At 43.5% G+C, this 27,784-nt stretch overlaps 1 protein-coding gene across 5 annotated transcripts in view; it reads left to right on the top strand.

The window, feature by feature from the left end:
• The window catches only part of tnk2b (tyrosine kinase, non-receptor, 2b), a 48,001-nt gene that overhangs the window by 11,983 nt on the left and 8,234 nt on the right, over positions 1–27,784 (top strand). For 2 of the 5 annotated variants that reach the window (XM_058418140.1, XM_058418139.1), the window contains exons 3-7: positions 18,394–18,571; positions 19,279–19,349; positions 26,457–26,669; positions 26,905–27,057; positions 27,261–27,538. In XM_058418140.1, coding sequence (XP_058274123.1) covers positions 18,409–18,571; positions 19,279–19,349; positions 26,457–26,669; positions 26,905–27,057; positions 27,261–27,538 — 878 coding nt within the window. In that variant the 5' untranslated portion in view covers positions 18,394–18,408. Of the gene's footprint in view, positions 1–5,713; positions 6,171–13,117; positions 14,117–18,393; positions 18,572–19,278; positions 19,350–26,456; positions 26,670–26,904; positions 27,058–27,260; positions 27,539–27,784 lie in introns of those variants that run through there. The other 3 variants (XM_058418138.1, XM_058418137.1, XM_058418141.1) reach the window with 3 other exon arrangements.

Genomic DNA, 27,784 nt, shown 5'->3' with positions numbered 1-27,784 from the left:
CTGCCTTTCTTTCTCTCTCTGCCTGTCTCTCTGCCTGTCTCTATTCCTGTCTTTCTCTCTCTGCCTGTCTCTCTTCCTGTCTCTATTCCTGTCTTTCTCTCTCTGCCTGTCTCTCTGCCTCCCACTCTTTCTCTCGCTTATTCTCTACCTGTCTTCCTCTGCCTGTCTCTCTGCTCTGCCTGTTTCTCTGCCTGTCTCTTTCTGTCTTTCTCTCTGTCTCCTGCTCTACCAGTCTCTTTTGTTTCCTGCTTTGCCTGTTTATCTGTCTCTCTCTCTTCCCTCACTTCATCTCTCTCCTCTCTTCATTTTGCTTTGTCTTTCTTGTTTTTTTGCTTTCTTTTTTTCATTTCTTTTTTTTTGTTGCTTTTATCTTTCATTTTTGCTTGCTTTCCTTCATTTCTTATGTACCTTATTCTCTCTCTCTCTCTCTCTCTCATATCAGCTCACATTTCTCACTGGGATCTCATCTCTTCCCTCTCTACCCCCAGAGTGTGTGTCGGTTAAGGTGCTGCCCTTCGTGGTGTTCTATAACCCACTGTACGTTTTCAGCATTACCTCATCAAGAGGAAGAGGATGTTTTGAGATGCGTCTGGAGATAAGGAGGAGGCCAGCCAAGGACATCCACGGCGTCTCCTATTCAACCTTCGTCGCTCGTTTTTGTTTTTATTTGCTCCATTATTTGGAAGCAAAGAAAACCTACAACACATCATAAAGGAATTTGGCTTTTACCTCACCACCTCCTCCTCCTCCTCCTCCTCCTACTTCTGCTCTCTCTCTATCTCACTCTCATCTCACGTTCCTATCGAAAGTGATTTTATTTCACTGAAGAGAAATAAAGAAGAGGAAGCGTGTTACAGGTTGACGAGGTCATCGGCGCTGCGCAACAGATGATGCAACTACTCACATAGAATGTCTCTGTTCTGACGAGTCCACACCCACGCACCCACACGTACACTCATTAACTTGTGTGTGTGTTGTGGAGTGTGCAGGATGGCCGCCCACGCAGTCAAAAATCCATTTCACTGCTGTCGCAAGAATCTTGCTTTGACAGGACCGAGACTCCTGACCAACACTTACGCTGAAATATTTCATTTGCTCCTATTTTTAAAAATGTAGTGGGTTACAGTAACTCTAAATGGCGACGGAGTTCAGGAGAGAGGGGAAATGGTGAAAATAGCTGTGATAACACAAGGGATATCAGTGGTCACTCGTTCGGTGAAGGTTCTTGTAGTCTCGGGTTCGGTACCCCTGAAATGGTCTCATTCTGAAAGGAAAAAACAGGTAAGAAGTGGAGCGAGACGTCCTATAAGGACCGGTAAATGAATTTAGAGCACTTTGAGAGCAGTGTGATTGCAAACAGAACTCTGTTTCTAAGCCTACTGTCCGGTCCACTCAAAATTCAGCTTTCTTGACCCTACACAATCACCAAAATCTGCTGCATTCATAATACTACAGCCATGAATCGCTGAAGATTTTTTCCTGTTGCTCTGCTGCCCCTAGTGGCGGAAGTGTGAAGTGCACCGACCGCCAACCTCCTGCCACAGCTGTGCTGCTGAAACCTCAATGAGCTGCCGAGTGAACCGTGTGTTTGTGTGTGTGTGTGTTAAGGTCAGGCGTGTGTGATGGAGTGCACACACGTGCATGGGTTATCAGTCAGATAAAGAGAGAGAGGAAATAACAGGAGAACAAGAGAGAGAGAGGAGAGAACAATCCTTCAGGATAGTGGCAAATATTTATGGAAGGAGTCTTCAGTGTCAGGCTTGTTTTTTAAATATATTTTAGTGTAAAGTGATTAACCGTTTAGTGTGTGTGAGTGATAAGTTGATTCATGGACAATGTTCACAACGATAAGTGTAACTATAAATGGATAACAAGTATGAAGGTATTCTTTGATTAATGAAATTTTGCAATTAGAGGCAGATTTCTGTGGTATAAGCAGAAGCTGCATTTATAGATGTGTGTGTGTGATTGTATGTCGCACCTGGGTCACCTCGTCTCTTTTCCCCTTTGCTCCTCTCGAGAGCTTCATAATCCCCTCTCCTCATCTCCCCTGCTAATGCACCTGTTCACGCTCTAACACACACACTCGCACACAAACACACACACACACACAATTCCCCGGCTCCAGCATAGCTCACATGTCTGCCTCAGGCTTCCTAGAAAGATGCAACAAGAGAGATTAGTGTGCATACACACACACACACACACACACACTGTCCTGGATTCTTCTGGTCCATAAAGCCATAAAGCTTTCTGGGAAGTTTGATCAGGGTTGTGTTCCTGTCGGAGATTCCTTCTTCTTTTGTTGACGATGATGGTGATGATGATAATGAAAGAGCAGATTAAGATCCAGTGAAATAAATCTGCATTAATCTCCAATCGTTTATTCTCAAATTGAACTGACCAAACAGACACACATCGAGAACCGATGACCTGAAAGAGGAGAGGTTCTAAACTCCTGCGTAAATCAATCCGGATTCGTGAACGGATCATCTCGCGTTTTTATCATCTTCTATTTGGAAATCTTGTCCGTATTTTTGAGTGATAAAAATAATTCCCAGAATGCTTAAAGGTCAGAAGGTCCGGTAAGACAGTAAATCTTTATAGCGCACAAGCCTAGTGTGTAGTAAGTATAGTAGTGTGTGCGTGTGTGTGTTTCCAGAGTTTCTCAGCCAGGCTTTAGGTGACAGGAGATGGAGCGTAGGCCGGACGCCAGACGTCCACTCACGGCGTTCTCTAAAGCTCGAGTGGCTGATTGTCCTGGGAGGTCCCTAAAGTGTGTGTGTGTGCATGCAGGACCTTCAGCTCCATACCGGCTTCCGACCTGCAGATTGGAATCCGTTTACGAGGCTGTATATTGCGGCTGGAAAAAGTATTTCATGTTAGACATGAAGTGTACATAGCTCTCTATGCGGATCAGGCTACAGGCTGTTGATGCGTTTCCCATACCTGCACTCTGCTCGTGTGTGTGTGTGTGTAGAGGATACTGTATTATACAGCGTGATATAACTCTGTCATGGCGAGCGGCCGTACCGATTCCGTAGTGTTCACACAGACTGCTCAAGCGTTTCGATTTTTAACAGAATAAATTTGGCATGAAGATGACCGCTGAAACGTGAACACACCCCCCGACGGATTGTTGAAAGATTTTTCACAGCCTTGAGCCATCTTAATGTTAATGCTCAAACTTCTGAGATTATGACTTTTTGTAGTTAAAAACTCACACAGGAAATTGGGTGACTGGAAATTCAATGATGGATAATAGAATTTTGGGGGTTGGATTAACAGACTGTATATGTGTGTTTGTGTAACCCGGTACCAGGAGACCGTCTCCTAACAGTAGGTGGTGGCGAGGGGGTGTCAGAGATTTAATGACATCGCTGCTGATGCTTCAACCATCTGCTTGGGGATGAAGAGAGAGTGGGAGGGAGGGAGGGAGGGAGAGGTGGTTTGATGGACAGAAGAGAGAGTATTTAGACAAAGAATGTTGGTATGATTATCGGGTTGAGTTGTATTTCAAAAAGCTGATCTCCTGGTATTTTCTTGGGAAGTTCGGCAATAATGTTGAGGAAAGAAGTTCCAGATTGGAGAGAGATGACCGGAATGGTTCAAGCTGACCGGAAGGTTGCTCAAATAGCCACTCTTTACATCCATGTTGAGCAGAAAAGTAGCACAAAATGTCAAAGCTTGATGCGGACGAGGTCCAGCAGGAGAAATCCACGTCAGGGTTCTGCTCCTGTCTGCTAAGGACGCATTGGAAAAGTGAACAGGAAGTAGATTTGGTTCTTTGGTTGATGTTTAAAAAATATATATCTATATTATGGTGGCTGTTATATCAAACCTCCTTGTCCTCTGGGCAGTTGCTATTGAAAAACTGATAACCTGGATGTGTAATCTGCCCGGCCTGGGCGTCTGGACTAATCGTTTATCCAGACACCGTGGTATCCGCACAAATTGCTTGCGGTCCAGAATGGTTTTAGGAGGATTTGTAATCCCAAAGCTGGATCGTTATCAAACGGTGGGAACAAAGACGAGCAGCCAGGTGGAGGCGAGCTCTTAGAGACGCCACTCAGGCTTCAGGCTGAAGGATGAAGGTTTTTTTCTATGCAGATGTGTTGTGAAAAGACAAGAGCGTTTGATTTACAAATGAAAGTCTGAAACAGAGAGAGAGTGAGAGAGAGAGAGGGACATGAAGGATGAGCACATGCTATTTAGACAGATTCGGAGCGAGGAAGCTCCTGGCTCTTCGTCGGCTTTGTGTTCACACCTGGGTGAGTAAAAAGGAGCCACAATCCTGCCGGAGGTATGAGGGGCTGCTCAGGTAGTAAATCCATCAGGGAAGAATGTCAAACGGGTCGAATAAACGTGTAGAATGTCAATATGGATGCAAGTGAAGAAAAATTCTTTAGTAAGGAGGTGTGGCCTATCAGCCTCGCTGAAGGAGGTGTGGCCTCTGTGCCTGTCAGTTCCAGTGAAAGATGTGTGGACTCTGTATTTTATGCTTCATTCCTGAAGAAGGAGGTGTGGCTATTGCATCTGTTCGTCTCAGTAGAGGAGGCGTAGTCTTTGTTCTTCATTTGCAGAGAAGGGGGTGTGGCCTCTGCCTGTCAGTCTCAGTGGAGGAGGCGTGGTCTTTGTTCTTTATTCATAAAGAAGGGGGAGTGGCCTCTGTGCCTGTCAGTAGCAGTGGAGGAGGTGTGGTCTTGGTTCTTCATTCTTAGAGAAGAAGGTGTGGTCTCTGTGTTCATCACTTGTAGAGAAGGAGGTGTTGCTCTTGCGTCTGTCAGTCTCCATGGAGGAGGCGTGGTCTTTGCTCTTCATTCGTAGAGAAGGGGGTGTGACCTCTGTGCCTGTCGGTCTCAGTGAAAGAGGCGTGGTCACTGTTCTTTATTGATAGAGAAGGGGGTGTGGCCTCTGTGCCTTTTAGTCTCAGTGGACGAGGTGTGGTATTTGTTCTTCATTCTTAGAGAAGGAGGAGTGGCCTCTGTGCTCTTTCCTTGTAGAGAAAGGGGTGTGGCCTCTGTGCCTGTCAGTCTCAGTGAAAGAGGCGTGGTCAATGTTCTTTATTGATAGAGAAGGGGTTGTGGCCTCTGTTCCTGCCAGTCTCAAGAGGAAAAACACTTGGATGAATAAATGTAAGAGCTTGAATTATAATGAAATACACTGCACTGTGTCTCATGTCATCAAAAATCTTATCCTTTTGAATTATGGGGGATTTTAATGTATGAATATTATGATCAAATGCATTGGAGCTAATACTGAAATGATATTGAAATATTGCATCATGTCATCTCGGAAAGGCTGTAAAGACGAGACTTCAGCTGAGGATTGATCTCTTATTATTGAAACCAGCTCAGAGATAGATAGAGAGAGAGCGAGAGAGAGATCAGAAATCAGCAGGAGGGAGACAGTGAAGGAAAACACCTCTCCCTCCCTCATTTCATCCCTCTATCCAGCAGCTGTCCAGCTGATCTCCCAGATGGCCCATCTACATCTCTCTCTCTCTCTCTCTCTCTCTCTCTCTCTCCTTCTCACTGTATTAATTCCTCCTCATTAAGGATAGCGTCTCTCCCCCTCCTTTTCCCCACTCTCGATCTGATTGGTCGATGCCCTTTGCTCACTGGCGAGCGCCGCTGCCGTGTCGTTGGGGGGAACCACTCACCACGAGCACAGCTCTGACTGAAATGAGAGAATAAAAAAGGAAGAACAGAAGGGAGGATGGGAGAAGAGTAAACATAACCATAACAAGGGATTAGGATTAGGCTTCGGCCGAGCGATCACTCGTGCATGGTTTTTTTTTTATTAATTTGTTTTTAAAGAAAATTCCACCCTCATACACAGCAGGAGACAAAAACCAGCCGGCTGCATTTTACATGCGGATGCAGAACCGCTTGGAAAGAAAGCACAGCTGCAGGCTTTAGGTGCAGTAAGGGAGCACCAAGGCATGCGTCAGCACACGCACACACACACAGACACACACACACACACACCCCAGAGGATAAATCAGGCATTCTCTCTGAGCGGTGAACATGAGCAGATTCAGTAAATCCTGACACCAGGCATGTCTGCGTGAACGGAAAGCTGCGAGAATCCTGTCCGACCTCATCGTCCCGACCATGGGGGAGACTGCAGAGTACCAGCGGCTGGGCAGCGAATGCGATGACGACGAGGTATTTCAGCTCCCACATCCTGCACTCTGCTTCGGAACGATCCGAAACATGCTGTATCGACTTTCTTTACATTTTTCTAGTTTTAAAAGCTTGACACGTCAATATTTTATTGATTACCGTTCACTGTAGTAACGTCTAGGTGTTAGTGCTTCATGTGATCATGATCACTGATATTTAAGTGATGAAACATTTTCAGAGAGATTGCTTTTACAGGACAATAATCAATCGATCAATCACCACCTTCCTATAACAAAGTTTATCTTCCTCTTACGCCACAGCTTTTTACCAGCAATCACACACCGTACGCTTTATCTGTTTATAGTTACATTTAATATTATGGAAAGCAGATAGTTATGTTATTACTTATTTTATGGTAGCTATAAACTGTTTCCTGTAGCATGGTGCAAGACTTTCCTGTAATGTAGTAATAAAACTCATTGACTGTTTCGAGCGCTGGACATAATTGTCTCCAAACTGTATCAACAGCTACAGCTCTGACACTGGAGACTCCTTACCCGCAATGTTAAAATCAACTTATCAATAATGTACAGTTTAGATTTTGAGGTCTTAGATCAACCAATTGTTAATTCTTTCTCATGAAAAGATTTATGAGCTGCTCCAAAGTGTTCGTTTATTTGTGAGATCAGTGTCGCTACCACTAATACTGTGATAATAATAATAATAATAATAATAACATATATATTGTCCACCCATATAACACACACTTTGTATTATGTGTGTGTGTTGGTGGGTTTAGGGGAGGGGGGATCACTTCCCAGTGATCGCGAGTTCATTAAATTTCCTCCTCACACACGCACCTCTACTTCCTATACTGTTTTACTCTAGTTAAATAATGCTAGGTTGGAATGCTAGGTCCAGCCTCAACCCTGATATTAGATATCAAAGAGAGATATATATTTGTTAATGTGCATATAAGGTCAAAATGTCATGAATTTCAATCATTATGTGGACATTTGGTCCTCACAAAGGGCTGAACATACCCCCGCAACACCGACCCCCCCCCCCCCATACACACACACACACAGAGTCTGTTGAATGCAGTGTGAGGGCATTGAGGAGGTGAGGCTGAATGACGCCGTATTCGGCTCTTTTGTCTGAGCATCGCTCATGAATCTGATCTCCACTCAGTCTGGCTGTGTGTGGGTGTGTGTGTGCACGCGCTGGTACTGTTTGCTCCACGTTCTGCATGTGCACGGCTGTGTAAATGAGACCGATTGATATCTTTTTGTCTCGCCCTAGAGGCTCAGAAACGTGCTAACAGGGCTGTCTACAGATTCACACACACACACCATGTCCGTCTGCTCGCCTGAGAGAAAACAAACATGTCTACGATTTTCGGCTTGCGCTTTTTTCCCCAATTAATATCACTTTTCTTCCGTTTCATAAATCATGAGCTCACTCACTTGTCAAATTCAACTTAAGGATGTCTTCTCAGACATGACATAAAATATTATAATGCAAGTAAATAAAGAAGAACTTAGGCACTGTCCTTCCCTTTCATTTCATTTCATTTCATTTCATTTCATTCAGTAATTCTATCACTAAGCTCCTTAACAACAGATACAGTAAATTAATTGCACATAAACACCAGAAGCCCGTTGCAGTAATCAGGTCAGGGACACGTTGCCGAGGGTTTACCCACAGGAGGAATTTCATTCACTCTGATTTACATAACCACTTAGTCATGATTGATTGAGCAGATTAAGAGGGCATTATAGAAATAAATTAATCTTAGCAAGTGAGAAACTATTGAATGTTTCCAAATTTATTATAAATAAATGTATATACACTGATCAGGCATAACATTATGACCACTGAGAGGTGAAGTGAATAAGACTGATGATCTCCTCATCATGGCACCTGTTAGTTGGTGGGATATATTAGGCAGCAAGTGAACATTTTGTCCTCAAAGTTGATGTTAGAAGCAGGAAAAATAGGCTAGCCTAAGGATTTGAGCGAGTCTATCAGAACCAGCATTAACTTCTTCAGCAATTTGAGCAACAGTAGCTCGTCTGTTGGATCGGATCACACGGGCCAGCCTTCTCTTCCCACGTGCATCAATGAGCCTCGGCCACCCATGACCCTGTCACCGGTTCACCACTGTTCCTTCCTTGGACCACTTTTGATAGATACTGACCACTGCAGACCGGGAACACCCCACAAGAGCTGCAGTTTTGGAGATGCTCTGATCCAGTGGTCTAGCCATCAAAATTTGTCCCTTCGTCAAACTCGCTCAAATCCTTACTCTTGTCCATTTTTCCTGCTTCTAACAGATCAACTTTGAGGACAAAATGTTGACTTGCTGCCTAATATATCCCACCCACTAACAGGTGCCATGATGAGGAGATCATCAGACTTATTCACTTCACCTCTCACTGATCATAATGTTATGGCAGATCGGTGTATGTGTCAGTAGCTACAATGGATATAAAAAGTCTATACACCCCTGTTATAAAAAGACAGGTTTATGTGAATCTGTGATAAATCATGTCTGAAGGTTTTCCATCCCGATGTGAAATTACAGCCTATAAAAATGAAGTGAAAAACAATTAAGGGAAAAATAGAGGGGGGAAAACCGCCTACAGTAACCTACTTACACACATTTAAACTAGTGCTTTGTTGAAGTCATAAAAGCTTCGGATATTATATATACAACACTCAGTCTTTTTTGGGTAAGAGGGTATCACTTTGACAATATCTCCTCCCTCTTCTTTCTTAAAGCCATTACACTGTAAGAATATTTCCTGTCCAGCTTCGGGTCACTCCACAGATGTTCAGATGGTCTGGTTTGGTCAGGCAGAAACGTCGATCTTAACCATATAAGCCATTCCTTTGGGTCATTTTTGATTGAAGAAAAGCCTTAAAACATGATGCTACCACCACCATGCTGCACCGTGGCTATACTGTTTCTTTGGTCATGTCCCTTTGAGAGTTATGGAATTATTATATCTTTTGGAACTGGTCTCATCAGACCATAACACATTTTGCCACACATTTTGTGGTCAGTTAGTTGGGCTTGGATGTTTCTTGTGAGACAGGGCTCCCGTCTAGCCGCCCTACCCCGTAACCCAGACGTGAAGAATGAGAGATTGTTGTAACGTGTCAGATCTTTCTGTAGCTCCTTCTGTGTTGCTGGAGGTCTTTTGGCAGCCTTGCTGCTTCGTTTTTATATTCTTATGTACAATTTGGAGGGCTAACCTGTTCTTGGTGATTGATCATTTCAATTAATCCACAATTCACCACCTGACCAATCATAATGGAGAATTGTAGTTCAACCCTGGCAGGTTTTCTGCTGCTATTCGTATCCATCAGCGCTTTGATATTTATGTGTGTGTTGCATATTCCTGGCATAAAGGCTGGGAGTGCAGCGCTCTCTGTTTTCTCACAGTAAGCAGTATTTATCACATACGGGAATCTGATGATGTTGCAGGACATAACCTGACCTCATCCTCCTCTCATCGGCCATTTCTCGCTCTCTGTCTCTTTCTCTCCGTCCACGAGGCTCTCACACTTTCCGTTGCATTATCGCTCGCCTTTGTATTGACTCTGGCGTTGTCCTTCCTGGCCTCTCCGTCCTGTCCACCATCGTCAACTCAGTTGTAGAGTATGTTTATAAAAGCAGACGAAAAAGGTGGGTGCTCATCATCTTTAAAAGCTCAAGGCTTAAATCCTTCTAAATCAAACACTCGCACAAACATGCACATCTACAGGGTTTGTCTGATTGAATGAAAGGGATAAAGTTGTGTGAACAGACCTTGATTACAGGGTATTTATACTACAATCACAGCCACATTGATGTAAAGAAAATTAAGAGGTCTTGTAATTACAGGCTGTGATTGTAAGCTAAATCCGTACACGCACCTATTCCTCCATAATCACTTGCTTTTGTATATTCAGAGATATACCACCTTTTAAAAGGAGATCTGAAATAACTTGGCTGTGGTGCTACTCCTGTGACCTTGTCATGTAATTCAGACAAACCACAAACAGAAAGACCACCATAAAATGTCTTGGTAAGGTGTCAGGACACAATAAGCTGCCAGAACAGAATATTGTGCCTTTCTGTAGATTTAAAAACTACAGCTAAAATGATGCTCCAGAGTCTACCGTATGTGTTCAGGTTACAATCTGGTAAATGTCAAGGCCGTAGCATATGATTTACATCTTCATCACGCCATTTCATGAGCCCTGCTGCTCTGCGAATGGAGTCGGAGTCTTCCCTGGAGATACCACACCCACCAGGATGGAAGTGATTCAACGTAGAGTAAGGGTAATCAGTCATAGGTGTTTTGTCTCATATGTTGACAAATGGGCTCAAGAAACTCGAGTGGACTCAAGTGTGTCCGGAAAAATAACTGCCTCCTACGCTGCAATAGAGCCCTTGGTATTTCCTTTAATTTGTTGCCTATTTGAATGTTGTTTTCAGCTTCAGATGATCTACAAGGGATCAGCTAATCAGGATGCTTGCTGAAGCTAGTTTTCAAAAATATCTGGAGAATATCTAATGAATTCTTCATAAATGCCAGAAATGACACGCCGTGACTGTGTATTTGCTGCCCTCCTTTGGCCGCCTGTGATATTGCATCAATTGTGGGATCCACACTTGTGAAGGGCACACCATGATTTATTTGGCTATTGGATTTGAGTGATAGATATGATTTGGACAAACCAATGCTTTCAGAGGAGTAGCCGTGTGAGCCAGAGGACAGGATGCTAAGCAGAAGATGGAGGTGCTACATACGGAGGTATGGTGAGAAGTTAGCACCTCCTCACTGCACCACGCCAGTCTCGACTAAGTGTCAAATCACAGGGGCGCCTGCTTCCTGTCCATACACAGACATGTAGGGATGTTTGTTGATATTGAACACTGTGAAATAACATTGGATTAGTTTGTTCTCTAGAGGGTCATGCTGAGGTTATTTGCGTTATATTGAGCTTAGTTGACCAGTTTCTCCACATTGGTCTGTTCATTGTGGAGGTTTAGAATGGACTCAATTGGTACGGTCATTTCTCCATTTAAATGACACAGTACTCTATTTATTAAGACACTAATTAAGGTTTGGCATCTGCACCATTCAGGTTCAATGGATCTGTGTCTCTCTGGAGAAGGCTCGCTGATGACAGTGTCAGAGAAAGAAGTGACACCTTAGAACAGTGAAAAAGACATGCCCTTGGTGCTTGTCAGACCCCACAGAATGTAGGTGTGGCCTTTGTTCCGGCAGTACTAATCAGTTCTGGTGCTGGACATGTGGCCTCTATATCTGTTTGAACAACTGAAGAAGGCATTGCTTCTGTACCTGCTAGTCCTGGTGAAGTAGGTGTGGCATCTCTAGCAGTCAAAACTGGTGAAGGAGGTGGAGCTTCTTTACCATCCTGGTGTGGCCTCAGTATCTGTCCATTCTGGTGAAGGAGGTGGAGCTTCTTTATCATCCTGGTGTGGCCTCAGTATCTGTCCATTCTGGTGAAGGAGGTATGGCCTCTGTACCTGTTAATCTTAATAGAGCAGATGTGGCCTCTGTGTCTGTTACTCCTAAGAAGTAGGTGTGGCATCTCTAGCTGTCAGTGCTGGTGAAGGAGGTGGAGCTTCTTTACCAGTCAGTCCTGGAGAAAGAGGTGTGGCCTCACTATCTGTCAGTTCTGGTAAAGGAAGGTACCTGTTAATGTTAATAGAGAAGGCCTCTTTGTCTGTTAGTCCTGGTGAAGGAGGTGGAGCTGCTTTACCTGTCAGTCCTGGAGAAAATTGTGTGGCCTCGGGACGTATCAGTTCTGGTAAAGATGGTGTTGCCTTTTTACCTGTTAATAGAGGAGGTGTGGCCTGTATCGGTCGGACCTGGTGAAAGAGGTGTAGCCTTTCTTCCTGCCAGTCCCAGTGAAGGTGGAATGCCCTCCCTTTTGATATTATTAAAATTGACTTGTTTGAACAATAATGAACCATTTTGTATTGTGTTGCAGTATACAAAAGCATAGTATATTGTGTGTATATAAATAAATATTTCCTACGTCAAAATCTTGACCACATCTCAAAATATATTTAATATACTCTATATTCAACATGCATTGAAACAATTCACAATGGATAAAAAAAAAGGTGGTGAGGTAATATCCCTATAAATAAGGTAATGCTCGTATAGATGTGGGGATTATATTTAGCTTAGGGAATGTCTCGGCTGAATAAAGAGTAAATAAGGTTGAAGAAATGTTTAAGTTGGATCATGAAATGCACCAGGAACGATCCTTTGAGACATAGTGATTATGATATTCAGCTTCTTGAACCTGTTAAATCCTGCTGCTGCTGTTTCCTGTTTACAGTATTAGTGATATATCTTGTATCATTAAGGGCCTGTAAAGGGGTCTTTCCATGGTGTTGCTTCCCAGTTAGAATTTGCTTTTTCTATCTCGCTGTGTATCGCAGAACATTCTTCTTGTAATCTGTGCAGTATACAGTGGCACTGGAAATTTTTCCGTGTCAGGATGGTAATTGGAGGCAGACCGTGTATGACGCAAATGGTCCCACTTTACTGCTGTTGTCCCTCACGTTGCCTCTGCACTCCCTATGACTGGGGGGGTAAGCCTCCATAACTTGTACATTTTGTTTATCACTTAATGTGCCACACATCTGGTTTAGTCTTGTCTGGACAGATCAGCAGAAAAGGGGGAGGGACTGAAATAGGACGCAGCTAAAGCAGGACGCAAGCAGCCCCTCCTTCCTTCGTGTGATGACGGAGATGAAATGTCCAAAGAAAACGCTGGGGCAGGTTTGTTTATACGTAGTCGAGGACATTTTTGGAAGGAATGAGGAGGAAAGCAGAAACCAAATAAAGAAAAAAAGAGTTAAGTCACATGGGAGTAGGAAGGAAGTGAGAGAGAATGAGGGAGAAAGGGAAAGGCTGGGTCAGGGAGAGGAGGGTAAATGGTGGTAGTCGATTCGAGAGGGAAGCTTGTTAAGAGCCAAACATGAAGGGGGGGAAGCCTACAGGAAATGAGCTCTCCATCCTGCAGTTAAATCTGACCTCTTGGCTCACGATCAAATGTTCTTCCATCCAAATACCATAGCGTCTCTGTCCTGGGCACGGGCTGAGGGAGGGACAGAGGGAAAAGAGGGAGGGAGAGTGGGCACTTCCCCAGCCGTCTGTCTACGATTTACAGATATACAGGGAGGGAGAGAGAGCGAGTCCTCGAAACCACCTCCTGCTTCACACAGAGAGAACAACACGTCCCCCTCTGCCACCAACATCCACATACTCCTACTGATGCCGTGAGATGGATCTAAAACGTCTGATGTGCCATGTCCAGCATTCCTCAGACACACAGATGTCTCTTCTTCACTCCCACTCCTTCACTCGAGGGCAATGAGGTGAAAAAAACCAGGGACCTATTAATAGCTGGATGCCGGACAAAGCTGATGGACAGTGCTGAAGTGAAACTCTTGTCCAGCATGATTTAAATCCTGCCTTTACTTCTGTTCTTTCTTCTCTGAGCCTAAGCTTAGACTTCAGTGGAATACTTCCAGCTCTGGTTTAGGGTGGAAACAGCCTTTCCTATTTGACGGTGCAGTTTTTTTCCCCCCTTGCTCACGTAATTGCTTGCGTATTAGCACTAATTGGAGGTAGGAGGTTATTGGAACTTACTGGATCAGCCCACGATGGAATGGAGCGTGTGGGGTGCAGGAGCTGAGGAGACCTCCCTGTGCCTGGCTGACGAGTTCTGGAGACCTTATTTCGCCTCAGCTCCACTCTTAGACCTTCATGTACGACAAGAGAGGCTAGCGTATTCAGACTCGGCTCAGCTTCTCTAACATATTAAACCTCAGCACAGCTTCTACGGATCTTCATGCTCTCTAGTTCGATTGATTTCCTTTTAGGATGCGGCGCTTTGCCAAGCTCAAAAAAACCTTCCCGTTTCTTGCACATTTCCATGTGTACAAAGTAAGTATATTTTGTGTTTTGCTGAGTGTCTGTGAATTTCTGTTTTTACTTTTGGCCATGTCTGCATGATATTTGTTATATGTGCAGTAGATGTGTACATGGATGACATGACCAGCGTCTGTACTTTTTCAATTTGTCCTCATGTTCCGCTCCAGGTATCTTCATTTCCTTTACCAGAGGCTCTTAGTCTGGAATAACTAATTAACTAATTAAAAACCCTTTCTGATCTGATTTGGGTCTTTTAGCCAGGGGTAAAAACAAATACATTGTGAAGATCTTCTCCAGCCTGTGGTTCCTTCAACAGCTGCTGTTCGCTTACAATAAAGTTTTACTAAACAAGGCAATTAGTAATAGCGCCTGTGTCCATGTCCACCACCTAACCTTCTTATATCTACCAGTCACCACAAAAAGCAGTGCTCTTGGGTGTGTGTATGTGCAGGGTGTAGCCATTTTGGTCCAAAATTGTGGACTCTATCCAAGGAGCTTAGCCAGTGCTGACTTATTATAGGCCTACAACAAGGCTCTCAACCCTGATTGTAAAACATACGCCATGCAGTATCCTTGAGTATCTGCCAGTCATGTGTTATCGTCTTCCCTGCTTTGACACACTTGATTTACCTAATCAGCTGATTGACAGGTTTCCAGAGTCAGTATGCAGGGGGTTCAAGGGAATCATCGGCCTAAAGAGTACAACTTTGAACTCACACATGACTGATCCGGCGTCACTAGACTGTGGTTCAGCATGGCCGGTCCTGCTGCTCCTGGTTTCAGTGGTTTGTGGAGCTCTGCATCTGTTATACTATATATTCTGATGAATTGTTTATCGTCACAATCGACTGATGGTGTTCAGTGACTTTTCAAATTTTGTCTTCTTTCATTTTTAGACGTCAGCTTGATATTATTTGTCAAGCCTCTGACGTGTGAGCCAGATGTTTTGGCAACGCAGCTGTGAGACTTTATATATTAACCAGCACATGTTGCACATAGCGACGGCTTAAGTAAGACCCCAGGGAGTGACACTGGTGATTTCAGTCTGAAAATATGTCCTAGTGAGGACATTAAACTCCTCATGCTGTTTATTTTCCCTCCCTCCCTCTCCCTCTCTCTCTTTCAGTCCTCTCTCCTCTTAGTACATTCCCAGTATGCATTCCCCACTGTTCTGCGACAAGTGACACCCAGCAACCACTGCCCACTTCTTCCCTTTACAGTCCCATCGAGAGTTCACTTCGGTCAATATTTTTCTTTCCATCGTTAACCGCTCTTTATAAGGGAGGCCCTCTAGAAATATCCAAGCTTTTTTTTCCCTTCTAAGTGTTCTTTTACAAATTCCTTTCTTCATTCTTTATTTCTCAAGTCATACTGTGTGTAGAGGTACTTGGTTGCTTTAAAAAGAGAATTATGGTGTCCATCTCTGAACTTTACTCTCACTAGCCATCTGTCTGCCTGCTGGGCAGGAAGAAGGGGAGCAGTGAAGGATAGAAGGGAGGGACCTTGGCCGTCTTCCCAGTTAAGGTGTGAAAGTTCAATGGAGGAAGAAGATAAGTCTGGCAAGATTTGGACTCTGCAAGTGTATTATAATTATACCACAGCGCTAGTGTTACTTGAATTAATTCTGATTCTTGTTTTCCACAGCTCTGAAAATCAAATCAGAGTTTTATATGAATGCACTCGTATCTATCTTAAAGATTATTTCTATCATGACGTTCACAGGGACTTTTTCACATAAGAGTGTGAACATTAATGTTTTCTGAATGGTGCTGCTTACTAAATATTGTTTTTAGAAGTCTCCAGTGTTAGTGCTTCACAGATGCTTGAGATTAAAATGCGATATTAAGTTCTTTAGGGCGGAGGGCTCTACTTCTTCTCTGTGACATGACTTAGCTTAAAGACAAAAAATGATAAGCCTGGTGTTATAACCTCAGTAATAACAGGATATAACTTGTTTCATGAACGTTCCACAACATTACAACATGTCATTCTTTAATTAATAAAAACTGTAATTGTCTGCAAATAGCTTTGATATTAGAAAAATAAATCACTACAGTATATTCTAGAAAAGTAATCACCTTCGGCATGCCCTATCGTGTTTATTTCATCTGTCAGAGCCCCTTGTTGATGTAGATACGTTCTTACTTGCCAGACATTTTTCATTCGTCACAGTGTGTTTGTGGTAGAAAGAACCGAACTGACTCATTTACTGTGTTTCCCTTTGCTGACTTCTTTATAACTACCCTTAGCTGTAAGCAATTATTTTTGAGTCATATGATTAGGAATGGCTTTAATGACTGTGTCAGACATTACCACATTATCACAGCAAGCTAGTGAGTAAAGACAAGCAAAGTAAATTGAGCTTCAGCGCAAAGCTAAACATACAAATGGTGTTCGTCATGGATGAACTATATCTGGGGCAAGTGGGAAATAATTTGGTCAAACTATTGTTTTTGGTCATAAGAATACTTCTTGTACTTTCTACCCGCCAAGAATGATCTGTGAGTGGTCATCATTAATTGTTAGCTAAATCAAACAAAAATCTTGGACAGCTTGTCTTGGCTGATCAGCAACTGGCAGTCTTTTATAGATTATTGACCCAAATCATGCTTTTTTATTTTATTTATGTATGCTGGATGGATCTCTAGGAAACCGAGACCTCTTCAAGTAAAAATAGACCATCAAATAGACCATATGCTATAAGAGAAGATATCAGATTTTTCTTCTCCTTCTTTTTTCTTGCATCGTGGTTCAGCTCTTTCCCACGTCAATGGTGTGATTGACTGATGGAAGATCTTAATGGGCGAACTGGAAGGGACGAGGCCATGATCCTTGTGACCTCCGGCCTTTCATGTATCAATACAGGAAGCTCGCCTTGCACAAAGGCGCGATTCTATTGCCTGACTCCCAGCAAACCTGCACACATCGACTCCCCCTCACTTTTGTTCTTTGAGCAGCTGCCCGTTACTGGAGCGCTGACCTTCCCCGCACTCTACAAATTCGGCTATTATTGAGTTGTGTAACCTAGCTGAAACAATAATGCTTCTGTTTAACATGTGAGGCCTCTTCCTCCATCTCTGCTGCAATGTCGGAGCCAAATCTATGTGGCGAGTTCAAGTTTTCAGGTCTATTACAATCCTCCCAGGTCTCCAACGACAGACCCACGACGGTCTTATGAGCAAAATCTAAATATTCCAAGACGTTTGAGGGTTTTTAAAATTAATTTAATAAAACCCTCGGATGTCTGTGGGTCGTTTAGCGGTGGTTAAGGAAACTTTTGTGATGTCAAAGTCGCTTCGACGTCAGTGATCTTCCTCTTCGGAGGTGATCTTATGAATGACACAAAGTGTTCTCCTCATAAATTCCTCTCCAAACCTTGTTAAGGAAGAGACGGACAGCGAGGCGGCGTGATGGGGCGGAAAAGAAAGAGAGGGTGGGGAGACATCTGAAATTAAAAGCAGCTGATGTCTGACACGATTTTCCAAATAAAAAAAAGTGAGTACAAAGAAAAGAACGGTAATAAAACCCTCACATTTATCACGACTCTTCCCAGAAGCAGTACGTCAACACGTCTTGGAAAATCCTTAAATCAGCTCGGAAATGCGTAGGTGAAGACTTTCAAATTTTTTATTGGGTTCAAACGAGAAACATGGATGCAGATGTAGTCGAGTACAGAAGGTAGGATGTGTGTGTTCGTCTGACTTTGATTCATTCATCGATTCCGGGCAGGATGCACGCTCAGGTCCGAGGCCAAAGCTGCCTGTGTTTTCTGAACTTCAGGTGTGTGCGTTGAGGCCCTTTAGAGCCGGCTGACGGTGTTTATTTTGGCACAGCTCTGTGCTCGTGTTGATACCAGTTACAGTAACCTGAACGTTTGAGATCGATCGTGAGGTTCGGGTCTTGTAGTTCGTTGATACTGAAACATTCCTCAGAGTACACCAGTTGAACGTGGAACTAGTGTGTACCTTCCACTTGTCCTTCTATAATTATGGCTGTTTACTGTAATGTGTAAATAATATATTTTCAGGATTAAGAGATGCTTCAGAGCGCAAACTAGAGCATGATGAATATTCTAAATATTTTGTATAGTCTACAGTAGTTTGTGTCAGAGAGGTTTCTCAGGGATTTTTTATATCTCTATTTGCTTTCATTTCCATGACCATAGCTTCTCGTAGGACATCTGACTCAAAAATCAAACGCTTATATAGTAGTTACATGAACGCAAAGGTTAAAATAAGTCGCAGCTTTGAGGAGGACAAATCCGTATGTTCCTGCGTCTCTCCTTCCAGAAGCTTGGCAGCGGTATGCAGTGTGAAGAAGGCACTGAGTGGCTTCTGGAGCTGCTGATGGAGGTGCAGCTGCAGCAGTATTTCCTGCGCATCCGCGACGACCTTAACGTCACGCGCCTGTCTCACTTCGACTACGTCAAGAACGAAGACCTCGAGAAGATCGGCATGGGCCGGCCCGGTAGGTTTCCTGTAGCAGGACATCCCGAAGAGTTTTATTCTTATGGATTAAACGGATAAAAATATAATGTATCGTTTTTTATAGTTAACTTTAGTGTTGAGGAACAGTTGTTGAGTCGTTTCCTTAAATTTCTAAGATAATAAAAGGACAGCTTTTTATGATAACGAGATAAAACAAAGTGTTTCTCTGCCATCGATTTACAATGGAAATGTAAGGATCCGGTAGACTGAAGTCACCGCCTTCACTCCATTTAGTGTGTGTGTGTGTGTGTGTGTGTGTGTGTGTGTGTGTGTCTGAGTGAGTGTAAATGTCTGTAATGTGCTTTTCCCTTAATCCAGCCTGCAACATTTCCCCTTAATCAAGCCCACACACACACACACTGTATAGCAGTCATGCACTGAAAGAAGCTGTATATGTTGTATATTTAGTATAATTCTGACTTCACACAGAAGTTCAATGAAATTAAATTTCTTTCTTTCTTCTGAATTTTTTTAATTAATTCTGTCTTTTTTGTTCTTTATCTTCTTACTTTCTATCTTTATTTCATTCTTTTTCATTTTTCTGTATTTTTCTATTTCCTTTCTTTTTTCCTTTCCTTTTTTCCTTTCTTTTTCTTTTTCTTTTCTCTTCTTTTCTTTTCTCTTTTTTACTTTCCTTTCATTTTCCTTTCCTTTCCTTTTCTTTCCTTTTCTTACTGTTTCTCTCAGGACAGAGACGGCTGTGGGAGGCGGTGAAGAGGAGAAAAGCGATGTGCAAACGCAAGTCTTGGATGAGTAAGGTAGGTCTGAAGTGTACACACACACACACTCACTGCTTTGGGGTGAATAAATCACTTAAACCCCTAAAGCTATAAATAACTATTTCAGCTGTTTGATGTTTGAAGCTCCAGCGTCAGTCATTCCTGATCACTGCTCCACTCCGAGTGTCATAAATAATCACGCTATTAATGTTCCTCACTGGGTCTAAACAGAGACGAGTGGCTGCTCGGGTTGATAAAGCCGCTTCGATATCGCTAAACTCTCCCTCCTGAGCGTTTGAAAGACGTTAAGCTTTGCTAAAGTGTTGACTGCTACCACAGGAAGCATCCATTCAGGAAGCATCGAACTCTCTAACCAGGTTAACGTCCAATCAGACTCTGCAGGAAGAGATCTAATCTCAAGCACGAGCAAATGGTTAGCATAATGTAGCTCATTCTCATGCGAGTGTGTGCGTGTGTGTGTGTGTGTGTGTGTGTGTGTGGTTACAGCCTGCACAGGAAATTAAGTTATCAGTCCTGTGAGCCGGGTCAAAATGGAAGCAGAGCATTCCAGAGCTCAGTGAAATGTGCGAAATCTTCATTCACAAATCACAATAAATGTAGTTCAGGAATAATGCTGGTGTGGTCAGATTCTCTGATTCTCCGGTTGGTCAGAAGGTGTTGATAAATTTTCTTTAACAGCAGCTGTGGCAGTAGTGTAGGTTTGTAACTGCTGAGACAGTATCGTAAACATAAAGGTGTAATTTGTCTACAGGTGTAATGTGTGTCCCCTTAATAAGGGTGCTTGTCCACTTAATAAGGGTGTGTCTGCTTTATAAGGGTGTGTTTCTGCTTTATACGGGTGTGTGTCTGCTTAATACGGGTGTGTGCCCCAGTAATATGGGTGTGTGTCCCCTTGACATGAGTCTTTGTCTGCTTAATATGGGTGTGTGTCCCCTTAATATAGGTGTGTTTCCGCTTAATATGGACGTGTGTCCACTTAATACGGGTGTGTGTCCCCTTAATACGGGTGTGTGTCCACTTAATACGGGTGTGTGCCCCAGTAATACGGGTGTGTGTCCGCTTAATGAGTCTTTATCTGCTTAATACGGGTGTGTGTCCCCTTAATATAGGTGTGTTTCCACTTAATATGCACGTGTGTCCACTTAATACAGTTGTGTGCCCCAGTAATACGGGTGTGTGTCCCAGTAATACAGTGTTGTGTCCCCTTAATGTGAGTCTTTGTCCGCTTAATATGGGTGTGTGTGCGCTGAATACGTGTGTGTTTCCCTTTAATACAGGTATGTCTCCCCTTAATATGTCTGTGTGTCCCAGTAATAAGGGGGTGGGTGTCCTTAATACATCTGTGTGTCCCAGTAATAAGGGTGTGGGTGTCCTTAATACGTCTGTGTGTCCCAGTAATAAGGGTGTGGGTGTCCTTAATACGTCTGTGTGTCCCAGTAATAAGGGTGTGGGTGTCCTTAATACGTCTGTGTGTCCCAGTAATAAGGGGGTGTGTGTCCTTAATACATCTGTGTGTCCCAGTAATAAGGGGGTGTGTGTCCTTAATACGTCTGTGTGTCCCAGTAATAAGGGGGTGGGTGTCCTTAATACGTCTGTGTGTCCCAGTAATAAGGGGGTGGGTGTCCTTAATACGTCTGTGTCCCCCAGTAATAAGGGGGTGTGTGTCCTTAATACGTCTGTGTGTCCCAGTAATAAGGGGGTGTGTGTCCTTAATACGTCTGTGTGTCCCAGTAATAAGGGTGTGGGTGTCCTTAATACGTCTGTGTGTCCCAGTAATAAGGGGGTGTGTGTCCTTAATACGTCTGTGTGTCCCAGTAATAAGGGGGTGTGTGTCCTTAATACATCTGTGTGTCCCAGTAATAAGGGTGTGGGTGTCCTTAATACATCTGTGTGTCCCAGTAATAAGGGGGTGTGTGTCCTTAATACGTCTGTGTGTCCCAGTAATAAGGGGGTGTGTGTCCTTAATACGTCTGTGTGTCCCAGTAATAAGGGGGTGGGTGTCCTTAATACGTCTGTGTGTCCCAGTAATAAGGGGGTGGGTGTCCTTAATACATCTGTGTGTCCCAGTAATAAGGGGGTGGGTGTCCTTAATACGTCTGTGTGTCCCAGTAATAAGGGGGTGGGTGTCCTTAATACGTCTGTGTGTCCCAGTAATAAGGGTGTGGGTGTCCTTAATACGTCTGTGTGTCCCAGTAATAAGGGTGTGGGTGTCCTTAATACGTCTGTGTGTCCCAGTAATAAGGGGGTGTGTGTCCTTAATACGTCTGTGTGTCCCAGTAATAAGGGGGTGTGTGTCCTTAATACGTCTGTGTGTCCCAGTAATAAGGGGGTGTGTGTCCTTAATACGTCTGTGTGTCCCAGTAATAAGGGGGTGTGTGTCCTTAATACGTCTGTGTGTCCCAGTAATAAGGGGGTGGGTGTCCTTAATACGTCTGTGTGTCCCAGTAATAAGGGTGTGGGTGTCCTTAATACGTCTGTGTGTCCCAGTAATAAGGGTGTGGGTGTCCTTAATACGTCTGTGTGTCCCAGTAATAAGGGTGTGGGTGTCCTTAATACATCTGTGTGTCCCAGTAATAAGGGTGTGGGTGTCCTTAATACGTCTGTGTGTCCCAGTAATAAGGGGGTGTGTGTCCTTAATACGTCTGTGTGTCCCAGTAATAAGGGGGTGTGTGTCCTTAATACGTCTGTGTGTCCCAGTAATAAGGGGGTGGGTGTCCTTAATACATCTGTGTGTCCCATTAATAAGGGGGTGTGTGTCCTTAATACGTCTGTGTGTCCCAGTAATAAGGGTGTGGGTGTCCTTAATACGTCTGTGTGTCCCAGTAATAAGGGGGTGTGTGTCCTTAATACATCTGTGTGTCCCAGTAATAAGGGGGTGTGTGTCCTTAATACATCTGTGTGTCCCAGTAATAAGGGGGTGTGTGTCCTTAATACATCTGTGTGTCCCAGTAATAAGGGGGTGTGTGTCCTTAATACATCTGTGTGTCCCAGTAATACAAGTCTGTGTGTCCCAGTAAAACGGGTGTGTGTCTGCTTAATACAAGTGTGCATGTATCCACTTAATATGTCTGGGTGTCCACTTAATACAGGTGTGTCTCCTTGATAGATACATACATACATACATACATACAAAGAAAGTTTCTTTCTTTCTTTCTTTCTTTCTTTCTTTCTTTCTTTCTCTCTCTCTCTCTCTCTCTCTCTCTCTCTCTCTCTCTCTCTCTGTCTTTCTTTCTTTCTTTCTTTCTCTCTCTCTTTCTCTCTTTTTCTCTTTCTCTTTCTTTCTTTCTTTCTTTCTCTCTCTCTCTCTTTCTCTCTTTTTCTCTTTCTCTTTCTTTCTTTCTCTCTTTCTCTCTCTCTTTCTCTCAATCCCTAATGGGAAATTTGTATACGGGTGTGTATGGTGTGCTCGTTTGTTGCATGTCTGCAAAACATTTCTGAGCCAGTTCTGTAACACTGACCTGCAATTTCAGCACAATCAAAGATGTTATCCAGACACTGATCCTCTTTTAGCACTGTGTATGCAACAGCTTGTGTGTGTGTGTGAGAGAGATGGGGTGTTGGTGAGTGATGACTTATTGTAAGCTATAATTTGGGTGTTATGTCACATTGCAGGCTCATTTTAGCTCTCTGTGTCTGTGTGTGCATGTCTGTGTGCATGTCTGTGTGTCTGTGTGTGTGTGTGTCTGACTTAGGTGCCCAGAAAAGCCAGATTGCAATCTGTCTAACTTGTTGCAGAGAGAGGGGTCCAGGCAGCCTGTGTGTGTGTGTGGTTGAGAGAGAGAGAGAGTGTGTGTGAGAGTGAATGAGTGAGTGAAAGGGCACGTGGAGAGATGTTTACTGAACACTTGGAGTGTAAGCATTCCTCAGTGTGTGGGACGACAGGCCAGCTTGACCCATCACGGAAGAAACCGCACAACCACATAAACAGGAACACTCAGACACATGAGACTGTATACACACACACACACACACACAATCTGAGTTCATGAGGGAACATTTCATTATAATCTCCCCTCATATTCCTACACACCTCTTCAGGAGTGATGCAATATACACACACACACACACACACTCCTGCACTCTGTAAGCTGTAGACAGCGGAAAGGCTCTTGAGTGCTGTGTTGGCTGAAGTCTACAGGAAGTGGCTGGAGAGGATGATAGCCTTCTAAAATTACACGTGTTGTTTCGGGTCCTGGCACCGAGCACAGGCCGAGTAATCAACCTCCTTAACCGTGTGCGTGTGTGTGGGGCTGGTTTATTTAAAGGTGTAGTTTTAATTTGTTATAGTCAGTTCATTAATAATAATAATAAACTTCTTTAATGCACCAGAAACTTTCCTCATACATTCAGCTTGTTTTATTTAATGTTACTAAGGTTAGTAATTGAATATCGGTACCCTTAGCTGACCCTTAACACATTAGCATAGTCAGCATGTCTATCTATGCTAGTTATAGGGTAAAACACTGATTAAGTCTTCTTTATGACACACACACACACACACACACACTAGAGGGTGAACTAGGGTGTGAGCATAGAGACTGGTCTGTTTCAGTGTCCTTTTTATAAATTAATATATTTATTTATTTTGTGTGTGAGAGTGTGTGTATGTTTGAGAGAGTGTGTGTGCCTGCTGACTCTGAGGCGTCAATCATTTCTCTGTCTCTATGTTCACTATGTGCTTATCAGTGTGCAGTTCATGGCTCGGGCTGAACATCTCAGCCATCTTTTACATTCCCTCAGGATTCTGTTCTCCTCTGGCCTTCTATTTCTGACCTCTCAAGGCCTCGGCCGTTACAGTCTGAGACCTTTCATTACCGCAGCGTAGCGCTAGCTCACTCAAACGCCAGCTTTTTAAACCTCAATTCAGGGTTACAGTTAAACCATGCACTCAAAAGCCTACGATAATTATTATAATAATAAAATTGTTCATAATTATCTAATGTAAGCATGAAGCTCAAGCACCTTTCCGTAGATAAAATTTCTGAAGGTTTTTTTTTATTTGTCTTGGCATTGCTGGATCCCTAGCAAGTAAGATACTGTTACTCACGCTCGGATCCGATTATAAGGACAATCTCGATTTTGTAATTAGTTTTTTTCCAATTCATGCCCGTATTAAGTGGACATGTTGATGATGAAATATTAAACCGAGTTCCCTTCACAACTCGATCCATCTGCCCTTTAAAGGGATTTTTTCCTGCTTTCCTTTCATTTTTCTCGCCCACAATTTTTGCTGTGGCAGGTGGTCATCTGATCTGCTACTTTGGGGCACTACCAAGTCTGATGCCATGGATCGTTGATGGTTCTTGGATCTCCAAGCAGGAATTTAATTCATTCATTTATCTTTATCCTGGTCAGGGTTTCCAGTGATTCTGTAGTCTATTCCAGGAACACTGGACTTAGGTCATGAACATACTTTGCACAGAACTTACTTAACAGACTTTGAGGCTATTTGCAGTATCCAGTTCACTTACCAACATGTTTTTGAGAAGTGTGAAGAAACCAGAGAACCTGGATGAAGCCCAGAGCAAGTCTGAGAGCGCATGCAAAACTCCAGATGAGATCCCTCTGAAGCTGTAGAGTCAGTGACGGTGATTCGTTGGTCAATCTACATTCTTATCCTCACTAGTTCTGGTTAATGACTGAAAGAAAAAGGTCATGAGTACAGGTAGCAGAAATTAAGGTCCTCCTCAGGGTTCTCTGTGAGTCTGAGGTGCTTCACGAGCTGAGGGAATCATGGTTTAGTGCCTCTGTAAATTGGGAGAAGCCAGTTGAGGAGGTCTGGCATTTTACAAGGTTATCTCCTGGCCAGTTCGTGCTAGAGCTGTATGAGGAACATCAAACCTGGATGGAGACTGCAGAGCACATTCAAAGCGTACTGCTAAAGTTATGTCTTACGATTGGTTTGGGAAAATCTAGGAATGGAGGAGCTGGAATCTGTGGCTGGGGATAGATAAGTCTGGGATGAACTTGTATTCTACCAAGGGAACGAATGAACAAATGAAAATCAGGCTAACTTGTTACACTTGGTGCAATGCTATCAGTCTGACGCAAGTCTTTAGAAACATATTGTGGCTGCATGAGTCTGGTTGCTTGACATAGGAAAAGTGGGAGGGTCAGCAGGGGGTAGCATCAGTTTGTACCAAGATGACCACAATGATTTTTTCAGCTCGCTAGCATGGCTGTGGCTAAATTGGCAGAAAGCCTTTTCAACCTAGGACACATTGTTCATGTTGTAACCTTGGTCTCTCTGGTTCTTTTCTATAAATCCAGTTTGTTCTCTGTTTATCTTTATCCTCTCTTGTTGACCCTCCACCCAGCCCGCTGTCTGCGTTTCCTCTACCCACACCACGGCTCGGATAGCCTCGCTCTCCTGATCCGACCCACAGGCTCCTCATACAAAGTGACTGAAGAGCTGATAGCGAGTTGAAAAGAGTGCGCTGCTATCAGGCCTCATTGGTTCTTTCCATGATTACTACTGTTGGTGTGATTCAGTGGTGCCTGCGCCGCTCACGAAGGCACCCTTCATTACGAAACGGAGCCTCTAATCTCTGTGGTCTGATACACAAAGGCAGAATCAGAACCGTATATCTCTCCTGCTGTCCAGAGTCTAATGAGGAATAACTCCAATCTTTAGAAATGCTTCTGAATTTCCTAGCAATCCCAGAATAGCCAAACTGCCCACTACCTGATATCTTTTGCAGTGTGTGGATGGAGTACAAGACAAGAGACAAAAGCACTTTTAAACACACAGCTTTGCCAAAATGAGAAAAAGATACTGTAATAGATCAAGGGTTTTCAGACTTTACCTGAAATAAGTATTTCTTCTCTAGCCAGGTTAGCACTTTCTTAAGTCTAGGCAAAATGTGCTATCCTTTGTTCTGTTTATTCTTAATTCATCCCCTGAGGGTTTTCTTGCTCATCTTATGCTCATCTCTGTTCTTATCATGTATAATATCCATGAGGACGAAATTTCATCATTAAACCGCTTGTGCTGCTCAAGAGTGAACACTGAATCGATCATTTCCAACGTTTCCAATCCCTTCCACAAAATTATGAGTGAGAGACCATTGATTTTGTTGTACCTTGGTCAGCAATGCTGATCTGTTCATGTCATGCTTCTCTCAGGTGTTCAGCGGGAAGAGGCCAGACGGAGATTTCCAGCCGCAGGCGACCAGCACTTTCCGGAAGCTTTCGAGCACTCCTCCGCCTGTGGACGGTCAGCAGCAGGCGCTCACCTGCCTGATCAGTGAGAAGGAGCTGGTGCTGTGCGAGAAGCTCGGAGATGGATCGTTCGGCGTGGTGAAGCGTGGAGAGTGGGTCACCCCAGGGGGAAAAGTGGTGAGAGGAGGGGGTGTAAAGTGGTGGGGGTGATAACTATCAAGTAATCACTTCATTTTGTCCAATTTATGAATTTTCATACAATTTGAAGTTATTAGATAGATACAGTATACATATGTTGGATATTTTTATATTTGACATAGAAATTTTATTTATTGTTTATTTCTTTTCAGAAATCTCTTTCAGATTTTATTTTTTTTATTGTCTTACTCCATTTATCCCGCTTGTTTTCCAGTTAAACGTAGCAGTAAAATGTCTAAAGACGGACGTCCTGAATCAGCCGGACGCTCTGGACGACTTCATCCGCGAGGTCAACGCCATGCACTCGCTCGACCACCAGAACCTCATCCGCCTCTACGGAGTCGTCCTCACTCACCCCATGAAGATGGTAAACCAAACCATGCATGGATGTGTGTGAATTTCGGGTTTGGATTCAGTTTGTAAATGCATTTAAAATGTATATGTATAAAATACAATTAAAATGGTTGGATGTCTTTTGTAAAGTCCCCATTAAATCACACTTGTCCAAAGTAAAGTGTTAATAAAGGACTAGACTATAATTACTTACTGCTTCATCTACTCTTTATCCAGGTGACGGAGCTGGCTCCTCTTGGCTCTTTGCTGGATCGCTTGCGGAAGACCCAGGGCCACTTCCTCATCTCTACACTGTGCCAATACGCCATCCAGATCGCTAACGGTATGGCCTACCTGGAGACCAGGCGCTTCATCCACCGCGACCTAGCTGCCCGCAACATTCTGTTGGCCTCAAACGACCTCGTCAAGATCGGGGACTTCGGCCTGATGAGGGCGCTGCCCAACAACGACGATCATTACGTCATGCAGGAGCACCGCAAGGTCCCTTTTGCCTGGTGAGTGAGAGACAACGCTGAGAAAATAGCTGCCTCTGTGCATCCGCCATGTGTGTTAATGAACATTTAGGAGTATTTGTGTGCCAACTTTGTTAAAGATGTCTGCTCTTGTACTGGACTTGCAGGTGTAATCAGTCAAGAAAGTGCGCTAAAGCTTTGAAGCTAATGTTACTGACAAGTAATGGAAGTTTATTACTTACAGTTTAGTGTGTATAAATAATCACACACAGCTCATAAAGGTTTGGT

Source organism: Hemibagrus wyckioides, linkage group LG20 (genome assembly GCF_019097595.1).
Source record: "Hemibagrus wyckioides isolate EC202008001 linkage group LG20, SWU_Hwy_1.0, whole genome shotgun sequence".
Classification (NCBI taxonomy): Eukaryota; Metazoa; Chordata; class Actinopteri; order Siluriformes; family Bagridae; genus Hemibagrus; species Hemibagrus wyckioides.
The sequence above is the reverse complement of the archived record's forward strand: the minus strand, read 5'-3'. Positions and strand labels throughout refer to the sequence as shown.